Here is a 21,884-nt window from a genome sequence, read left to right as displayed (position 1 = left end):
TTAACCTCTTTGACTCCATTTTCTCATTTGGAAAATAGCTCTGTGGTGTTTCTCTACAGGTACTGAATGAGCAAGAAATACTGTTTGAAAACCCCCTGATAAATGAAGACTTTATCTCATAGTCCTGGAAGCAATCCTGACGTCTTAAATTATGTAATCCTGGTATTACATTATATTAGTCTGGCTCATATAAAATGTAAGCTACAAAAATACCAAAGCTAAGAAAAAATATTTACTCATGCTTCTACTAAGATGCAGAAAGAGGATGCATGCATTGCCAAAATTCCATAGAACATGCTCAAACTAAAGCAACAATGTCTTAGTTATAAAAGAAGGCAATGGCCTGAAGCAGTACTTAGAAATAAAGATTACTTGGTCCACGTAAGAGTCAATATTTAAGAACACAATGACTAATTCCCACTTCAAGTTCATGAAAACATTTCTTTTTAAGAACTTCTTTTCAGTTAAAAACTTTATTTGTGGTTTTCCTACCTGTAATCTATAAACCTAAGAATGAACAAAAACTTGAAACATGAAACTCTCTAGTAGGCCAAAGTGTCAGTATAGACTTAATTCTGACTTTAGGAACATCTCAACCAGGGTTACACAAAACTTGTACTTTATCTCTCAGTCTCCAAAAATACTCATTTATCTACTCTGCCTAAAGAGTAGATAAATGATTGAATGTTCATTCTACAAACAACTCTGGAAAATGCATGAATGACACTCCAGACTATATCAAAACACTGGAGCTCTTTACTTTCAAATCATTCATATTTATAATCCTACAATAATTAAAGTACCTCTTTAAGAAAATCAACTTCATATTTTAAACTAGAATCATCTGAATCCAAACTAGTATTATTGTTGCTAACAGAAACTTCATTTCTAAATAATTGGCTGATTTTTTAAAATGTTCTAGTTGAGCTTATTGTGAACGAAAAATAACCATTAAATTCTATCACCAGCACTAGCTCTGTGGCCTTGCACAAAATGCTTAACTTTTCTGCACCTCAATTTTCAGATCTGCAAAATGAGAATGAGACTGGATGACTTCCTAGGTCCTCTCAAAGATAAAAACAAATAATAATAATGGTTATTAGTATCATTTTAATTGAAGATATCAACGAAAGATATAAGCACAGACTCTAAACAAGTTTAGGTTAAGTCTAGAGAAATCACATCATAAGCAAGAATTGTCATAAACCTCAAAATCCTCTATCAATAGCACCAAACTATTATCAAATATAAGAGTTTTATAGAGACAAATGTTAAAAAAAAAAAAAAAAAGTTAACTTCTTGCTAGCAACATTGATATCCTTACTGGGGTAATTTCATTCATTCTCTACTTTCTAACCAGAAAACTAGGAGTTCTACCTTCGTAGTTTTACGACATTCCTGGTTAACATTAGAAACCTGAGCCTTGCTCCTCCCTCACCTCTGTCTACATGAGAACAGCGAGGGGCTCATTGAGGTAAATAACATTCATGCACCAGAAAGTACACAATCCTTATTGTCTTTCATCATCCAGATAAAGAATCTTAAAGTCAACTCAAAACAAAATTCCCCTCTGGTCCGCTCCTACCTTTCCTGCTAAAATCAACCTACCGTGTGGGAGATTTGAGATTATTGGGCAACATTCAGACTTTGGGTGAAGTGGCTAATTTCCCAGAGTCTGACAAAATAAAATCTAAAGCCAACTCCAAAAAGGTGACACCCTGCCCATGTGGGAATCCGTTGTTTGGTGTGTAACAGGATGTGCTTTGCAGATGAACTCACTTTGTGTTCTAGTTCTGCCACTTTCTGGCTGTATGGCCACAGGCAAGTAGCTAAACCTCATAAGCCTTAGGTTCCTCTTCTGTGAAACGAGAATGACACCACCTACCTCGCAGAACTGCAATCCCGGCTAAGTTAGACATGTATAAAGGGACTGGCATGGCCCATGCACTAAAGAAATGTTAACTTCCTTCACAACTTCTCCTGTCCTTCTATACAACTGAACAGAGACTCCACAACCACAGATAACTGCCATATTCTTCATCAGACTTGGAGTCCCCTAGGGCAGAGAGTATTTCTGATTTATCTTTGGATCCCAGTAACTAGCAGAGGGCCTGGCCCAGAGTAAAAACACAATAAATGCTTGTTCAGTGGAGAAAATTAGAACTGTTTGGGTTTGAGGATGTTAATATTACCTTGGCTGCACACGCCTGTAATCCCAGCACTTTGGGAGGCCAAGGCAGGCGGATGAAAAGGTCAGGAGTTCAAGACTAGTCTGGCCAACATAGTGAAAACCCCATCTCTACTAAAAAAAAAAAAATTGCAAAAAATTAGCCAGGTGTGGTAGAGTGCGCCTGTAATCCCAGCTACTCAGGAGGCTGAGGTAGGAGAATCACGTGAACCCGGGAGGTGGAGGTTGCAGTGAGTTGAGATCCTGCCACTGCACTCCAGCCCGGGCAACAGTGCGAGACTCCATCTCGGGATTAAAAAAAAAAAAAAAAATTACCCTGGCCACAGTCAACAGAAAATTCTGTTTTTCAATTTGGCCAAATAGGGCTTGCTACAAGCTACTATGTAGTTCAAAGCAAATAAGCTATTCTGAATTCTAATAATTACATTCTCTAAAATATGAAAACCCAATTGCCCTGCAGCTTTCAATTTTAGTTTTGAGAATTCAATTCTTTCCCAAACAATAGAGTGGGTAACCACAGAAACTTGTGGAATCTCTTTTCCTAGAAAACATGAAGAACAGGAGAGAAGCCAGTCTGTCTGGAAACTGCTTCAAAATCTCTCTATAAGCAGGATGCTGGACTGGATTAGATGCCCCTTGAAGGATCCTTCCAGACCTACACACCACTAAAATGTTAAGAAAAATATCTAAAATAATTCTCTATCACTTATACCCTGGAAAATAAAACAAATACAATTTAACATCTCCCAACATAGTCACTAGAAATAATTTTACTTGGATCTTCCCATGATTTTAGAAGCACATTTTCTTCTTAAATTGTACTAAATTACCCTAAGCTATTAATTTGAATATGAGCTCTCTTTAATAAAATAGAACAGAGATTGTACTTAACAAAGGAAACAAGACTACTATTTTGTTCCTCTTTCAATCTGCCTGTTTCCATGTACCCCAAATCTACTCATTTCCCAAAGCCTTGTAAAAAATACTACTTCCCCCCAACATATACTCCACTCAATTCTCCTGTTTATAAATTTCTAATGTGTTCATTACTCATATTACATCGTACAGGTGATTTTTATATGGTGTCTCTTATTTGTATCTGACTCACATGTAACAATTTTTGTCTTCCTAACGGAACTGTAAACTCCTTGACTAAGATTCAAGTTTTATATTCCTCATGTACTCCCCTATTATGTTAATATTGAGTTCATAAGTGCTTTCAAGTTCTCATTGGCTCACTGATTTAAGGTGGAGAGAGTGTGCAAAAGCTAGATGACGCTGTACATTAAGCACCTGTATGAAGCTTTGGCAAAGCAGGCACTCCAAGAAGTCAAAAATAAACCTTTTCTGATTGCTACATATTGACATGTGTCATTTAGCTAGGACTCACAGGTGACAGTTAATACACACAGATGCTAAAGGGAAGGACCTAGAGCTAAGCGCCATATTAGTTTAGCTCCTGTCCTATAAGAAATGAGGAGCTATGAAGGTGAGCCCACTCACATGGAGATGGAGACTAAGAAAGCATGCATATTGCACAGGTTGCAGAGCTTTGCTGGTTCTGATTTTACATAGAATCAGTTCTTCATTCTGTCAAGACAAGTCAGGCAGCAATAAACAGAAAGGAAAAGAGCTTTACAAATTAAAATGTAATAACGTTATTTTAAAAGCACAAGTGAAACTTGTGTTTTCTCATTCTTTAAAACGCAAAAAACACATCTAAAATAAGATTAATGGGTGTAAAAATTCAGTCATTACAAGTACACTCTACACACTTAAAAAGGATCCTCTGCTCCTCTGCTTCTTATCTCTACTATGCAGCAGGGACTGTTCTATGGCACTGGGAATACATCATTTTACCAAACTTACAATGCCAGAAACATTATGTAAAGCTTGACTTTAGTATTTTAAAGACAGAAAAGACCTCAGGGATATTCCAAACCTTATTTTACAGAGAAGAAAACCAAAGCCCAGAGAGGTTGGCTATCTTGTCTCAGTTGATTATAGTGGTTATATTGTAACAAACGTAGGAGTAGAAACCAGACTTATTTCTCCTCTAGTAACAAAATTTACTTACTCATTAGGCAATTATTCCTATATGCCTTCTATATGCCAGATACTATGCTAGGCTCTGAGAACCCAAGAATGGTTAAGACACTGACCTTCTCCTCAAAAAGCATAGTCTCAAGAGCAAGACAATCAGATGAGTACAATCATAGAAGTGGTAACAGAAAGAAAAACCAAACTATATCTCTAATCCCCTAGGACTTCCAATATTTTAAAGAAAATGAACTTCTAATAGTTTGTTTTATCCTCACAATAGCCCTAGCAGTACACAGCACACATCTTATTATTCCTGGTATACAGATGGAGAAACTGAAGTGCAAAGCGGATAAGGGGGCCTATTAAGTTCATCTCCAGTGGCAGCAAAATGCCTAGAAACCAGGTTTGTTTACTCCAAGTTAGACCTTTATTTCCCATTAGATGGAAAAAGCAGATGTTCTTTTTATGTTCAGTTCCCTCTGACCAAGAACACACATTTCCAAATTGCGAGCAGGACAATCTGTGGTTGTGAAAGGAAACAACTGACTTGTGAGGTGTGTCACCAGCTGAGGTTAGTTATCCAATCGGTAAGTAACCAACCAAGACATCATCATTACTAGCCTTTTTAAAGTGCCCATTACGTATACAGAACAGATGAAAAAGGTCCTTCCATCAGGAAGTTAATATTGTAAGGAACAGGCATATAAACATTTCAACAAAAAGTGACATAATTAAACAAACTACAACTAAAAGAACCATCACAAGCAACTGCAAATTTAAGACACTAAAGGTTTTGCAAAGCAAACCTAATGGGAGCTGCCAAGAAATATATCTTCATGGGTTAAACAGGGAACAGAAGCCTTGTACGCATAATGGTCCATACCGATCTTCAGATTACTAAAATTAAAAGCTCTCACGAAAAACATTCTTCACATTTAAAAACTTAACTGTCTCATTCCTATTTCCTTTTTTCTAGAAACCTTATATATTTTGTAACCTTTCCTATCCAAGAGGAATAAATTTATAATGGAGGTTTCCATCAGTGTGACTTTTTTAAGTATAAAATTAAAAATTTTTTAATTTTAAAAAATTAAAATTGTATGGTGTTACTGCCATATTCTTCCACTCTCAGTACAACCTAAATGAGGTTTTCTCATTTTCTGATCATTTTCTCCTACACATAGTAAAATTTATATGTATTTATACATACATTCAATAATCACTTCATAAAAAACAAAAAAAAATTCTTCAAGTTCAGTTTTAAACATTAATTTTACTTGTTTGATGACTTCCTATCATATTTTATTTATACCGTGTTTATCAAGGCCTTATAACATGACCCAACTGTTTTAAACTATGGCACACTGGAGAATTACTAACAAAATAGACAAAGCTAAGGAGAAACAACTATTAGTGATTTCAAGTTAGTGACAGGAAGAATATCTTTAAGAACAGGCTCAAAAATAAAAATTATAATCATCCTTCCAAAAGTGTAATGTTTTATTTATTTAAAAAATATTACTTAGTTAAAAAAAAAAATTAAAAAGCTCTCTGGTGTCGCCTGAACATGCTCAAGGGATTTATACTTACAGCCAGTTACCTTCCTTTTAAATATCTGGTGAATGTTACAGGGTGACAAGAAGCAATTTAAATGATAATTCGGAAATACCATAGTAGGTTTCATTAGAATTATCACTAGTACATCACAAAATGATTTCCTATTTTTTTAATTCCTAAGATTTAGTTCCATCACACAAAAATGCATTTCAATAAACATTAGCTTAAAACTTAAATATGAAGCATAATGACTTTTTTAGTTAAGAAGGGAATAAGGCTTTGAATATAACTCTAGATCCTCAAGAGAAAGACCACTGGGCCAAACTGGATCCTAAATAAAATTAAGGAAGTAATTAAACGTGCAGCAACAGTGACATCTAGTGTTAGCAACTGCAAGCCAATTAGATTACTATTAAATCCTATTAAGTGCTAAAGAACAACTATTCAAAGCTTTTCTTCTTTAAAAACAGATCTTGTGCATTTTTATCTAAAAACTACCCAAAATCAAAATGGTTCCACAGGTTTCTTTCCAGGCATAACAAAAAAGCTGTTTTTTTAAGACAAAAACAAATTAGAGGGTAAACATAAAACTAAAGACCAAAAGTAAAAAGCACTGTTTATTACTTGTGGTTAACACCTATAGGTGTTCCTCTTAGTACCAGAGTTTAATGCAAAGGTAATCTGAGAGATGTTCTAATGAGAGGATCATAAACATTTAAACTTCCACCTATAAAATTAAAGATATTATACAAGCTAGGATAATACATACAAGTAAAGTTAGGACATTTCAGGAATACTTAAAGAAGATGCAATTAAAAACAAACAAACAAACAAACTAGCTTTTGCACAGAGAAACAGGCTCTACATGTCACCCCTTGCTACCCTGCTCAATTTTTGTTGCTTTGAAAGGTCCACTTACTGATATTTTTGCCCAAGGGTTTATAACTTGGCAGCATAGGCTAATTCATTATAGTATTTTTATAGTCTTATGATCTAGATGAATCTGTAACAGTAGGCACAATTTCAAAAATTGTTTTTGGCCAGGACAATATTGTATTTTTTAAAAAAGTAAAGTCAGCCTTAAATGGAGCTTACCTATTTGTTTTGGAAAGTTCATCCTTTGCCCTTTTAACTCCAAAAATTCTTGTGATCAAGGCACTAAAGAGAAGTGTGGATGAATTTCGCACCTAATGTACAAATGAAAACACAATAAGGGTTAAACATTCTTGGCATGAAACCAACATTTACAATATTCAAACTAGATGATTCAAAATCATTACCTAACTGGCTAGTATGAGGCTAAAAAGATATGTCTGTGTTCATAAAATAATTTTTAAAAAACTTAATGTAATCTATTCAATGACTTAAATTGAGCTCTACAACCCAATCACATGCACAAACACAGCCTTTCCCCATATTTCTAATATTATCATCAACAGTTTTCATTATATCTCTGCACTTAGAGCATCAAATAACACTTCTTTTTTAAAAATTCATTTTTCCATATTCTTCCTGACAATGAATATCCCAGTAAAATCTCAGCTCTTTCCACTTATTTTCTGAAATCCTTTTACCTATGAGAAAATACTTATAAAACCTAACTTCAAAGAACCAGGCACAGTGACTTACACCTATAATCCCAGCTACTCGGGAGGCTAAAGTGGAAGGAGTGCTTGAGGCCAGGAGTCTGAGACCTTTGGGCAATATAGTGAGACCCCCATCTCAAAATATATATATATTTTTTTTTTGAGTTTTTTTTTTTTTTTTTTTTTTAGAGCCATGGCACATGCCTGTAGTCCCATGTAGTCAGGAGGCTGAGGCAGGAGGATTGCTTAAGCCTAGGAGTTTAAGGCTGCAGAAAGCTATGACTGTGCCACTGTGCTCCAGCCTGGGCAAAAGAGTGAGAACCTGTCTTTAAAAAAACAAAAACAAAATCCAAAAATCCTAACTTCAAAGAATCCAGGTAATTAATATGGCCAAGAAAATAGTTAACATCCAAAATGTTGCTTATCAGCTTCACAATACAAGTAACTTATCAAGTAATTTCAATACTGAAATTATCTGATAACTTAGTAAAGATAAGAGGCAGGAATTATCCTGAATAAACACAAATTATTTCTCCAAGATGATAATAATCTTTTCCCTATCTTTTCCCAACCAATGTGTCAAGATGCTTTGGAAGATCATAAAAGGGTCTTGACTGTTGCAGCACTACAGGCTTCCTCAATTACTCTGTCAAATCAGTGTAGAGATGTATATGTACTCACTTTGCTACAGTGTGTAAGGCCCTATACCAGCACCATGGATAAGATCCAGAAACAGAAAACACATACTTACTGATATTACAGACCTTATACTCTAAGTAAGTGACACAACCATATGGTGTGTTAAATAGCAATATAAGTAGAAAGATCACTAAAAGTAACAATGTTAAGATTTAGAAAACAGCTTCCTGAAAGCGCTGCCCTTAGAGTCACAAGCTCAAACGCCCACAGGAACAGTGAGCGACAGAGGCAGCAATGTACTTTGTCTAATGCAGTCAGTGTCAGCTGAGTTGCTGCCATGAGGAAATATAAGTTCAGTTTTGCCAGATCTTCTGCTTTTTCAAGAGAAGCCAGAAACCCTGGTTTTTATGTGAAATCTATTTTGAATGCTGGCAGGAAATTAAAGGAAAAAAAAAAACCGCAAAACTCACCATGAAAGCCAAATAAAACAGTGGTGGGCTAGTTTGTCCTACTGGCCACCAGTCTGTAACCTCTCCTCTAGAAGCCCAGAACTGACTCAAGTCATGCATGGTAACCATAGAAGTAAATTTTACAGATATACTGGCACAATTCATACCAAAGCTTCAATAAAACCCTAAATCTGAAAAGACCACTTATGTTCATTCAAGAGTCATCAAACATCCATGGAGGCCCTACTATGTGCCCTGCCTAATTTAATCCCCAAACAACAAATCAATCCATGCTGTTACTTTATCAATATAATCTCTGCCCTCGTTCAGGTCTGGATCATCTTCTACCTGATCTAGTGAGGTAGTTTCCAAAGACTTTTAGGTCTAAGATGACTTGGTAAAGACATCTGGGACCTTCTCTCCTCTTAGAAATCACACAAAAACACAAAAAGAAAAGGAAAACAGAAACACACACTCCATCTTGCCCTAAGCCATACTTTCTGACAAAGGCGCCAGATGCAGTAAAATTAAAACAGGAGTGCCTGGAGATGTTGAGAAATGCACACCTTAAACAAAACTGTAGAGGACCATTTTACAAAGTGAATGGGCACCACCCTCAGAAACAAAACTCCTCTGATTCAATAGACTGATGGCAGGAGACACATAATGTCTTTTTAGTAATATTAAGATGGACCAGATGGTTCCAATCCTATCTGCCTGACCCATCCTGATATGGTCTGAATGTTTGTGTTCCCCCGAAATTCCTATGTTGAAATTCTAACCTCCAAGGCATTAGGTGGTGGAGGCCTTTGGGAAATAATTACGTCATTGGGGTAGAGCTCTCATGAATGGGATTAGTGCCCTTATAAAAGAGACCCCAGTGAGCTGCCTCACTTCTTCCACCATGTGAGGACACGGCTAAAAGGTGCCATCTATGATCAGAAAGTAGGCCTTCACCAGACACCAAACCTGCCAGCATCCTGATCTTGGACTTCCCAGCTTCCAAACTGTGAGACATAAATTTGTGGTATTTTGTTATAACAGCCCGAAGGGACTAAGATATCCCTTATAAAGTGTCCTCATTAGCAATCAGTGATGATCATTATCTTTTCCACTAGGTGTAGCAAAATCACGATAGGCCTTCTGCATTAATCATTTACATCCTCAGAAAAACTTTTTTTTTTAAAAGCTTTTCCTCATCTGCTATTTGGTTACCCTGTTCATCAGTTAGTAAATAATTATTTCCATACATTGACCATTTTAAGAATAATTAGTTCATGCCATACAACCTCCAAACGTGACTGAATGATTTTGTTTTAAAATCATTTTTAAATTACTTTTTAAAATTGAGGTATAATTCACGCATCATAAAATTTACTATTTTAAAGGATGCTATTCAGTAGTTTTTTACTATATTCACAAAACGTGAAGCTATCACAACTAAATTCCACGATATTTTTCAATACCTCAAAATGAAACTTGGGAGCCGTTAAGTCGTCACTCCCTATTCTCCTGCAGTAGGAAAGCACAATCTACTTTCTGCCTCTATAAACTTGCCTTTTCTGGATACTTCATATACATGGGATCACATGATATGTGGCCTTTTATGTTTGGCTTCTTTCACTTAGCATAATTTTCTCAAGGTTCCCCCATGCTGTAGCATGTATCAGTATGTTATTCCTTTTTTACGGCTGAATAACATCCCGCTGTATACATATACCATATTTTAAAAATCTGTTCTTCATTTGATGGACATTTGGGCTATTTCCAATTTGGAATATTATGAATAATTTTGCTAAGAATATTCATGTACAAGTTTTTGTGTGAACATGTTTTCATTTCTCATGGCTATATACCTAGAAGTGGTATAGATTGGTCATATAGTAACTCTATGTTTAACCTTCAAAAGAACTGCCAAAGTGGTTGCACCATTTCATAGTCTCACTAGCAATGTATAAGAGTTCCGATTTCACCAGTTCTCCAATTTCTCCACATCCTCCCCAATACTAGTTATTTTCCATGAATTTTATTTTAGTGGGCATGGAATGGTAACTCACTGTAGCATTTCCCTAATGACTAATGATGTTAAGCATCTTCTTGTGTGCTTACTGGCCATCTGCCTAACTTTTCTGGAGATATACATTATTTGTCCATTTTAAAATTGGGTCGTCGTTTATTATTGAGTTCTAGACACTCCGCTCTTATCAGATATATAATTTGCAAATATTTTCTCCCATTCTGTGGGTTGTCTTTATACTTTCTTGATTGTGTCCTTTGAAAAATATTTTTTTTTCTTGATGCTGGTTAAGTTTTATTTAAAAAAAAATTTTTTTTTTTAAACTTTTCTAGCGACAGCTTTCTGCTCTGTCACCCAAGACGGAGTACAGTGGTGTAACCATAGCTCACTGCAGCCTTGAATTCCTGGGGTCAAACAATCCTCCAGCCTCAGCCTTCTGAGTAGCTGGGACTACAGCTGCATGCCACTACGCCCAGCCATCTGATTTTGTTCAAGTCCAATTTATCAATTTTTTTCGTTGCTTGTACCTTAGGTGTCATATCTAACTAAATATTACCTAATCCAAGGCACAAAAATTTACACAGGTCCTCTTGTAAAAGTTTTATAGTTTTAGCTTTTACATTTAGGTTTTTAATACATTTCAAGTCATCTGAATATGGTATGAGATGGGGATCACATTCATTCTTTTGCATGTGGATATCCAGTTGCCCAGAACCATTTGTTGAAGGTTATTCTTTCTCCACTGAATTGTCTTGGCACCTTTGTTTATTAAATGTGGAGGTTTATTTCTGTACAATCAATCCTAATCTGCTGATTTATACGCCTATCCTTATGTCAATGCCACAATCTCTTATTTACTGTTGCTTTGCATTAAGTTTTGAAATTGGGACCTGTGGGGCCTCCAACTTTGTTCTTTTTCAATAGTGTTTTGGCAATTATGGGTTCCTCACATTTCCAAACGTACTTTAGGATCTGCAAAAAAAAAAAAAAAAAAAAAAAAAAAAAAAAAAGCCAGAAAGGATTTAACAGGGGTTGTGCTGAATCTATAGATTAATTTGGGGAATATGTCATGTTAACAAGAGTAAGTCTTCCAGTGATGAACACAGGAGATCTTTCCATTTATTTAGGCCTATAATTTCTTCAAAAAATGTTTGATAATTTTCAGTGAACAACTCTTGCAGTTCCTTTGCTAAATTTATTCCTAAGTATTTTATTCTTTTTGATGCTATTATAAATGAAACTGTCTTTTTAATTTCATTTTTAGATTTTTCATTGCTAGTGTACAATTTCTGTATGACGACCTTGTGCCCTGAAACCTTGCTAATAGACAAGCTTTAATTTGCGTGTGTGTGGATTCCTTAGGATTTTCTATATTTAAGATCATGTTATCAGAAAATAGGGATAGTTTTGCATCTTCCTTTACAAACTGGGTAACTTTTATTTTTTATTCTTCTCTAGTTGGTCTACTAGAACCTCCAGTACAGTGTTGAATATGAGTGACGAGAGTAGATTTCCTTGTCTTGTTCCTGATTTTAGAGAGAAAGTTTTCAGTCTTTTACCATCAAGTATACTGTTGGCTATGGATTTTCCATTGAGGTTGAGAAATTTCCCTTCCATTCTTAGTTTCTTTTCACATAAAACAGCACTGGATTTTGTCAACTGTCTCTTCTGTATCTGCTTAATCATGTGGTTTTTGTTCTTTAGTCTATTCACACGGTATATTACATTACAATGGTCCTTCTCGTCTGCAGTTTTGCCTTCTGTGGTTTCAGTTACCTGTGGTATAGTACACTAAGGTATTTTGAGAGAGATCACATTCACTTAACTTTTATTATGGTCTATTGTTATAATTGTTATCTCTTATGATATCTAATTTATAAATTAAACTTTATCACAGGTATGTATGTATAGGAAAAAGCATAATCTATAGGGTTTAGCACTAACCACGGTTTCAGGCATCCACTGGGGGTCTTGGAATACATCCTCCTCAAATTTGAGGAGGGGACTACTGTAACTGATTTTTTTTTTTTTTTCAGTTTTACTATTTTTTTTTTAATTTATTTATTATTATTATACTTTAAGTTGTAGGGTACATGTGCATAACGTGCAGGTTTGTTACATATGTATACTTGTGCCATGTTGCTGTGCTGCACCCATCAACTTGTCATTTACATCAGGTATAACTCCCAATGCAATCCCTCCCCCCCTCCCCCCTCCCCATGACAGGCCCCTGTGTGTGATGTTCCCCTTCCTGAGTCCAAGTGATCTCATTGTTCAGTTCCCACCTATGAGTGAGAACATGCGGTGTTCGTTTTCTGTTCTTGTGATAGATTGCTAAGAATGATGGTTTCCAGCTGCATCCATGTCCCTACAAAGGACACAAACTCATCCTTTTTGATGGCTGTATAGTATTCCATGGTGTATATGTGCCACATTTTCATAATCCAATCTGTCACTGATGGACATTTGGGTTGATTCCAAGTCTTTGCTATTGTGAATAGTGCTGCAGTAAACATACGAGTGCATGTGTCTTTATAGCAGCATAATTTATAATCCTTTGGGTATATACCCAGTAATGGGATGGCTGGGTCATATGGTACATCTAGTTCTAGATCCTTGAGGAATCGCCATACTGTTTTCCATAATGGTTGAACTAGTTTACAATCCCACCAACAGTGTAAAAGTGTTCCTATTTCTCCACATCCTCTCCAGCACCTGTTGTTTCCTGACTTTTTAATGATCGCCATTCTAACTGGTGTGAGATGGTATCTCATTGTGGTTTTGATTTGCATTTCTCTGATGGCCAGTGATGATGAGCATTTTTTCATGTGTCTGTTGGCTGTATGAATGTCTTCTTTTGAGAAATGTCTGTTCATATCCTTTGCCCACTTTTTGATGGGGTTGTTTGTTTTTTTCTTGTAAATTTGTTTGAGTTCTTTGTAGGTTCTGGATATTAGCCCTTTGTCAGATGAGTAGATTGCAAAAATTTTCTCCCATTCTGTAGGTTGCCTGTTCACTCTGATGGTAGTTTCTTTTGCTGTGCAGAAGCTCTTTAGTTTAATGAGATCCCATTTGTCAATTTTGGCTTTTGCTGCTGTTGCTTTTGGTGTTTTAGACATGAAGTCTTTGCCCATGCCTATGTCCTGAATGGTACTACCTAGGTTTTCCTCTAGGATTTTTATGGTATTAGGTCTAACATTTAAGTCTCTAATCCATTTTGAATTAATTTTCGTATAAGGAGTAAGGAAAGGATCCAGTTTCAGCTTTCTACTTATGGCTAGCCAATTTTCCCAGCACCATTTATTAAATAGGGAATCCTTTCCCCATTTCTTGTTTCTCTCAGGTTTGTCAAAGATCAGATGGCTGTAGATGTGTGGTATTATTTCTGAGGACTCTGTTCTGTTCCATTGGTCTAGATCTCTGTTTTGGTACCAGTACCATGCTGTTTTGGTTACTGTAGCCTTGTAGTATAGTTTGAAGTCAGGTAGCGTGATGCCTCCAGCTTTGTTCTTTTGACTTAGGATTGTCTTGGAGATGCGGGCTCTTTTTTGGTTCCGTATGAACTTTAAAGCAGTTTTTTCCAATTCTGTGAAGAAACTCATTGGTAGCTTGATGGGGATGGCACTGAATCTATAAATTACCTTGGGCAGTAGGTTGAAAAATACATACTCTGTTTTAGAACTGTGTAAGTCATATAGAAGAACATTTAAAAGACTTATTGTAAATATAGAGCAAAATAACTAGCATGAAAGCCTACTTCCTACTTAAGACAGAAGAGTGTCCCTTAGATTTCTGTGTGATAGTATGAATGGTTCAAGGATATCTGTTTCAGGTATTGCTTTTTATGTTTTAGTATTTCATCCATATTTTCTGTTCCACCCACTATAAATAAAGTTAACGAGGAGACTGAAGTAGACAAAGAAATGAGAAAGAGGTTGTGATTAACAAACTGCATTATCGACTCCTAATTCACTGACAATAAATGCTAATATGAATCATTGATAGCAATCTTAATATGAGTAATACAAAAGGTCATTAACGGGGCTAATGTATTTTGAAAAATTCATAGTAGTAATGGCAATAAAAACATGTCCGTTTTTGGAAGGATGGATGGAAAACATTAGGTTGGTGCAAAAGTAACCGCAGTTATTGCCATTAATAAGTAAAAAGGAGAGCAAAGACAGAAAAGGGTAAGTAGTAGTAAAGTTAAAAATGGAGAAATGATAATAGCTGTAATGAACCACGAAATGATGCTGTGGTCAACAATGGACCACATATTTAATGATAGTCTCATACGATTATAATACCGTATTTTTACTGTACTTTTTCTGTGTTTAGCTATCCAAATAATTATTACTGTGTTACAACTGCCCACATACTCAGCATGGTAGCATACTCAGTATAGGAGCATGCTGTACAGTTTATAGCCTAGGAATAATAGGCTCTATCATACAGCCTAGGGGTGGAGTAGGCTATACATCTAGGTCTGCACATGTATATGATATGATGTTCACACGACAATGAAATCCCCAAACAACAGATTTCTCAGAATGAATTCCTGTCATTAAGTAATGCATGATTTTAATCCCAGCTAAAATCCATCCTTCTCACAAGGGAAACACTTCCTGCTCCTGACCTCCTTCTCCATCAAGCCCTGAATATATGGTTGATAAGAACCTGGAATTTGACTGCAAACAACTGTTACCAAAATTTTTCTCTTCTATTCACAGAGTGTATAACTTTTTCTTTCCTTTCTTGCATGAAAAAGCTTTCATGTAGACTTGTTTAAGATACAGAAGAGGCTGGGTGCAGTGGCTCACACCTGTAATCCCAGCACTTTGGAAGGCCGAGGCAGATGGATCACTTGAGGTCAGGAGTTCAAGACCAGACTGGCCAACAGGGTGAAACCCCATCTCTACTAAAAATACATCTGTAAAATGAGGATTATAACAGAACCTACCTGATAACAGAACCTACTAAGATAATCAATGCAATGTAAATTATGCCAGGTACATGAGAAATACTCAATAAGACAGCCATTATTATGATTATGTATAATCTATCCTTGTATTTCTAGTGCTTAATATAACATCTACAATATATTAAGTAGATATGTCTAATGCTGAAAATATTTACATAATACCTTTCTCTGCATTTTAAAAATGCTTATTAGGTAGCAAAGTTTGAGAGATCTGTATGGTTTCAATACAAAAGACTAAGGAATCTGTAAAAACAAATTAAATATATACATGAATGCTTTCTGAAAACTATTTCTTTACTGCAAGTTAAAATTAAGTTCATTTTACATGTGTATTTTCCCTAACTTATCAGGAAAAACAATTAAGTCAAAAGTACAGATGTAGCCAGCTTTAAGCACAGTTATATTCCTAAGAGGATGTGTACAAATCAAAGTTCTGCAAATCAAACCATATTTCGCATGCACTAAGGAAAAATTACACTTAAAATCACTTCAACAGAGAATACTTTCGTAAATCGCTTTTGTAAGTGAATACTTCTTTACATCCATTAAGTAGGTTGACTTATAAATTTTATCTTAGATTAGACTTTTATACAGCAGAAAATATAACCATTTATAATATTAAGTAACAGTGTTGATCATTATAGCTATGATATTTATTTCCTCTAGCAAAGCAAACTAAATAGAAATGTTTCCTTCATAAAGTGTTAAAAAGGAAGATTCCAAGAAATGAAATTATTAGTATTATGAAATTAGAAAATAAAAGCACTTATATATATTTATGTAGCCTTTTGTGGATATGTATGCATACATGTACTACGCATATGTAAAGCCCACACATAAAAAAAGAGAAAGAAAATGAATCAGAATGCTCATATCTGTACGGTAATTTAACAGGTGACTTTTACCATTTTTATTATGCTTTTCTTTATTTTCAAAATTTCTGCAGTGCACATGTATTACTGTTTAGGGTCTCAAAAACAGTCTTTTCAAAACAAAATGAATCACTCATTTCTGATAGTTTCAATTTTACTAAAAAGTTGGACGAATCACCAGGCTTCACTCTCTGAAAGTCCTTTCCTGGAAAATATTTCTTGGTTCATCTGGAACTAATGGCTTGAAGAAAGCAATATTGGTAATTCTGACAATCACTTTTATGATCTCCAGTATTCCTGATGGTCAAGCCACATTCCTACCTCTCTGACTCTACTGACAGCATAAAGGCATTGCTCTACTTCCTGTAAGTGTAAAAGGTAAACTCTGTGACCTCAAGAGTAGTTATGCAATGCTCTTAGACAGAACTCCAGAAGTGTGTATCTCTTACAGGAAGATGCACAATTTTCTAGGCAAGAGTTGGCAACCTCAAAGGATTCCTCTTCACAATGGGAGTCTGTGCCTTTGGCTTCCACTGCAAAATACTTACTCTCAATTAGAGGCTTATCATACAGGTAAGAAATGGTTTGTGCAGCTTACTAACTGGAAAGCCTGACTTTCTAGTAAATACTCCACTCTGCAGGCAATGTATTAAGATCTAGCTTCTTTTCTCCTCTCCCTTTGCCAGACTTTTTACTTTAAGCCATATTTCAAGCATCTATAAACCAGAGGTTATTCTCCTTATTCTAGAAGACACAATGATATAGGAAAACAAACTATAACATTTCTCCCAGAAATCATAAGAAAACACATGAAACAATTGTACTGGGTATTGTCCACTATCTTTAAGATTTTGAATCAAGATGCTTCTGGACAGTGACCATATTACAAAAGAAAATGCGACTCACTATTTAACCTCTTCCATTTCAATGTTTTGTGAGTGTCTGTTTTTTCAACTTTTGATGGAGTTTATTTGTAGCACTAACTCAACACACTAATACTAGAGTCCACAGCATCCAAAATACAGACACATTTAAATACTCAGAGTTGTTTTGTTTCCAGATCAACATAATTAATCATTAGGGAAATGCAAATCAAAATCAGAATGAGATGCCACTTCACATCCATTAGGATGGCTATTATCAAAAAAAAAAAAAAAAGATAACAAATATTAGTAAAGATGTAAAGAAACTGGAACTTGTGCATGGCTGATGGGAGTATAAAATGGTGCTGCTGCTGGGGAAGAAGTTTGTTCATTCCTCAAAAAGTTAAACATGGAATTACCATATGATATACCCAAAAGAACTAAAATGACTCAGATAATTTGTACATTAATATTCACTGCAGCATTATTCATCATAGCCAAAAAGTGGAAACAACCTAAATGTCCACCAACAGATGAACTGGGATAAAGAAAATGTGGTAGCTCAACATCACTGATGATAGAGAAATGCAAATCAAAACCACAATGAGATACCATCTCACACCAGTCAGAATGGCGATTACTAAAAAGTCAAGAAACAATAGATGCTGGTAAGGCTGTGGAGAAATAAGAGTACTTTTACACTGTTGGTGGGAATGTAAACTAGTTCAACCATTGTGGAAGACAGCGTGGTGATTCCTCAAGGATCCAGAACCAGAAATACCATTTGACCCAACAATGCCATTACTGGATATATACCCAAAGGAATAAAAATCATTTGACTATAAAGATACATGCAACGTATGTTTATTGCAGCACTATTTACAATAGCAAAGACATGGACCCAAACCAAATGCCCATCAATGATAGACTGGATAAAGAAAATGTAGTACATATACACCATGGAATACTATGCAGCCATAAAAATGAATGAGATCATGTCCTTTGCAGGAACATGGAAGAGGCTGGAAGCCATCATCCTCAGCAAACTAATACAGGAACAGAAAACCAAACACTGCGTGTTCTCACTCATAATTGGGAATTGAACAGTGAGAACACATAGACACAGGAAGGGGAACAACACACACCAGGGCCTGTTGGAGGCAGGAAGGGAGGGAGAACATCAGAACAAAGAGCTAATGCGTGTGGGGCTTAAAACCTAGATGACAGGCTAAGCCTGATGGCTCACGCCTGTAATTCCAACACTTTGGGAGGCCAAGGCGTGCAGATCACGAGGTCAGGAGTTCCAAACCAGCCTACCTAACATAGTGAAACCCTCTCTCTACCAAAAATACAATAATTAGCTGGGCGTGGTGGCACGTGCCTGTAGTCCCAGCTACTTAGGGCTGAGGCAGGAGAATCACTTGAACCCGGGGAGCAGAGGTTGCAGTGAGCTGAGATCATACCACTGTACTCCAGCCTGGGTGACAGAGTGAGACTCCATCTCAATTAAAAACAAACAAACAAAAAACCTAGATGACAGGTTGGTAGGTGCAGCAAACCACCATGGCACGCTTATATCTATGTAACAAACCTGCACATTCTACACATGTATCCTGGAGCTTAAAGTAAAATAAAAATTAAAAAAAGAAAATGTGGGATGTGTGTATACCGTGTATACTGATAAACCAACACACACACACACCCTACCCCCACCGCACAGTATGGATCAACCTTTCATATACTACATGAAAGAAGCCAATAACATAAGGACAAACATTGTACAATTCCATTTACATGAGGTATGAGAACAGGCAAATCCATAGAGACAGAAAGAACAGAGGTTACTAGGGGTGAGGGAGATGAGAGATGGGAGTTAGTGTTTAATGAATACAGAGCTTCTGCTCGGAATGATGAAAATGTTCCAGAAAAGCACAGTGCTGATAAACGCTGTTGTGAATGCACATAATGCCACTGCATTATGTATACTTAAAAACAGCTAAAGTGGTAAATTAAAAAGAAATATAACTGGCTGTTTAAAGAAAAATAACAACAATGTAGTGTGAGTTTACAACACACATGAAAGTAAAATGTGTAACAGTAACAGCACATAGACTGGGAGGAGAGAAACAGAAGTGCACTATTATTAAGTTCTTATACTTTAAGTGACATGGTGTAATATCACTTGAGGGTAGACTGTGATAAGTTAAAGATACATATTGTAAACCCTAAAGCTATCACCAAAGTAAAAAAAATTTAAAAAAAACAAAGAAAGACGGTTAATCAGCCAACAAATGAGTGAAAATGGAACCATCAACAATCAAAAATGTAGCTTGATCCAAAGATTTCTAAGAAACTTCACGGTAAAGGGCAGGAAATATTTTTTATCATCCAGTGGAAGATTAGTTTATTAAAATCTACTCAGAAGCATAATTAAATCAATGAAAATGAATAGTAACAGCACTTACTGCCCAGACCGGTGATGTAAAACCCAGAATTGCAGCCTTAGCTCCATCAGCAACATAAGGAATAATATTTTCTCCCAGGCGTGTATCTCTGAACAACGCTCTAAGGATATTTAAAGCATGAACCTAAAACAAGAAGTTCAAAATCAGTTGTAGGTTGAAAACCGTGGCAATTCTAAATCTACACATATACAATAGCACAGCCTCAAAACAAAGAATTTACAGAATTACAAGCAATGGATAATTCACAAATGAAACAGCAGATTTAATAAAACACATCCAGTAACTGATAAACCATTTTACAAAAAATTAGTAAGATCCAAACAATGCTATAAAAAAGCTTGATCCAATGCACATATGTAGAAGCCTGCACCTAAATACAGAGAACAACACGTTATTTTCACGCACACATGAAACATTTATTTTCTAAAATCCCTCAAACTTAGCCACAAATAAAGTCTCAACAAATACCAAGTAACTAATAACTTATAGATTATGCTCTGATCACCATGGAATTAAGAAACTTAAAAAAAAATTTATTTTTTATTTTATTTTATTTTTTTAGATGGAGTTTCACTCTTGTTGCCCAGGCTGGAGTACAATGATATGGTCTCGGCTCACTGCTACCTCCACCTCCCAGGTTCAAGTGATTCTCCTGCCTCAGCCTCCTGAGTAACTGGGATTACAGGTGTGTGCCACCGTGCCCGGCTAATTTTTGTATAATTAGTAGAGACAGAGTTTCAACATGTTGGCCAGGCTGGTCTTGAACTCCTAACCTTAGGTGATCCACCTGCGTTGGCCTCCCAAAGTGCTGGGATTACAGTCGTGAGCCACCACACCCGGCCTAAAAAATGCTTTTAAAATTGGCACGTTTTCAAACACATTAAACGCTGGTCAAAATTTTTTTTAATATTTTGAAGATGCTACCTATATACCAATACTTGTAGGATGCAGTTTAAGTGAAATTAAAAAAAAAATGTATATCTCAAATGCTTCTATTTTTTTAAATGACTAGAATGATTGTGGTAAGTGACCGATTAAGTCAACAGAAAGAGAACAATAAACTTGAAACACAGAAGGAAAATAAAAATTTAGAGCAGAAACTTTTAAAATAGCAAAGGCACAACTAAGAGCATTAACAAACCCAAGAGGTGATTCTCTGAAACAGAAATAAACCTCTGACAAGACTAACCAAGAACAGAGGAAAGAAGGCACAAATAAATAAAAAATATTATGAAGGAGTTTGAAGCTACAGTGAGCTATGGTAGCACCACTCCACTCCAGCCTGACTGACAGAACAAGATCCTGTCTCTAAAATAAAAAAATAATAATAATGTATGGTCTCATTTATGTAAAACTCAAAAAACAGATAAAACTAAAACTAGAGTGTTGGAAGTTAGGCTAGTGGCTACTCCTGGAGAGAAGGGTGTGGACTGGAAGAGAGCAAGAGGGGGCTTTCAGTTGCTAGAAATGTTCTGTTCCTTGATGACTGCACAAATGTGTTCACTTTGTGAAACCGTACTGAGGTACACATATGATTTGTACATTTGTCTGTATATGTACTATAATTCCATCAAAAGATGCATATTTAAAAAAAGGACAGAAACAGTATGAAAAGGAAAACCACAGGCCAGTCTCACTCACAAAACCAGTGAGAGATACAAGAATGCAAAGATAATATTAAATTGAAAAAATCAATACAATTCATGACATCTGCAAATTCTAGAAGAAAACATATTTATCTCAAAAGATGCAAAAAATATTCAATAAAATTCAATTTCCTTAATAAGATAATGGGTAGCTTAAAAATTGCAGCAAATTGATCAGAAATAACCTAAGGATGCCTGTTATCTCTCTTTCTATACCAAACTGTACTACAGGTTCCAGCAACAAAGTGCAACAAAAACTGTTTTTAAAAAACTAAAAATTAGAAAGTTAAAACAAACTTAGCATTATTTGTCAAAGATATGATTATCCATAAAACAAATCCAAAAGAATTTATAGATAAGTCATTTGCTGTATTACAGCAATTCTGATAGGCTGCTGAATACAAGCATGATAATAATCCAAAAATTAACTGCAATCTTCTCAAACAGCAACAGATAATATAAACTTTTAAAAATACCATTCATAATTGCAAAAAAAATAAGACATTGGAAATAAATCTCAAAAATAATCTGTAATACTTTTATGGGCTGGGCACGGTGGCTCACGCCTGTGATCCCCG

General features: G+C 35.7%; 1 protein-coding gene across 23 annotated transcripts in view; it reads right to left on the bottom strand.

Annotated features, from left to right (window-relative positions):
* The window catches only part of THADA (THADA armadillo repeat containing), a 356,821-nt gene that overhangs the window by 247,394 nt on the left and 87,543 nt on the right, over positions 1-21,884 (bottom strand). For all 23 annotated transcript variants that reach the window (XM_077959640.1, XM_077959647.1, XM_077959639.1 and 20 more), the window contains 2 exons: positions 19,661-19,783; positions 6,884-6,975 (listed from right to left, as the gene is read on the bottom strand). In XM_077959640.1, the coding sequence (XP_077815766.1) occupies positions 6,884-6,975; positions 19,661-19,783 (215 nt within the window). The remainder of the gene's footprint in view (positions 1-6,883; positions 6,976-19,660; positions 19,784-21,884) is intronic.

The sequence above is a fragment of the Macaca mulatta genome, chromosome 13 (assembly GCF_049350105.2).
Source record: "Macaca mulatta isolate MMU2019108-1 chromosome 13, T2T-MMU8v2.0, whole genome shotgun sequence".
Classification (NCBI taxonomy): Eukaryota; Metazoa; Chordata; class Mammalia; order Primates; family Cercopithecidae; genus Macaca; species Macaca mulatta.
The sequence above is the reverse complement of the archived record's forward strand: the minus strand, read 5'-3'. Positions and strand labels throughout refer to the sequence as shown.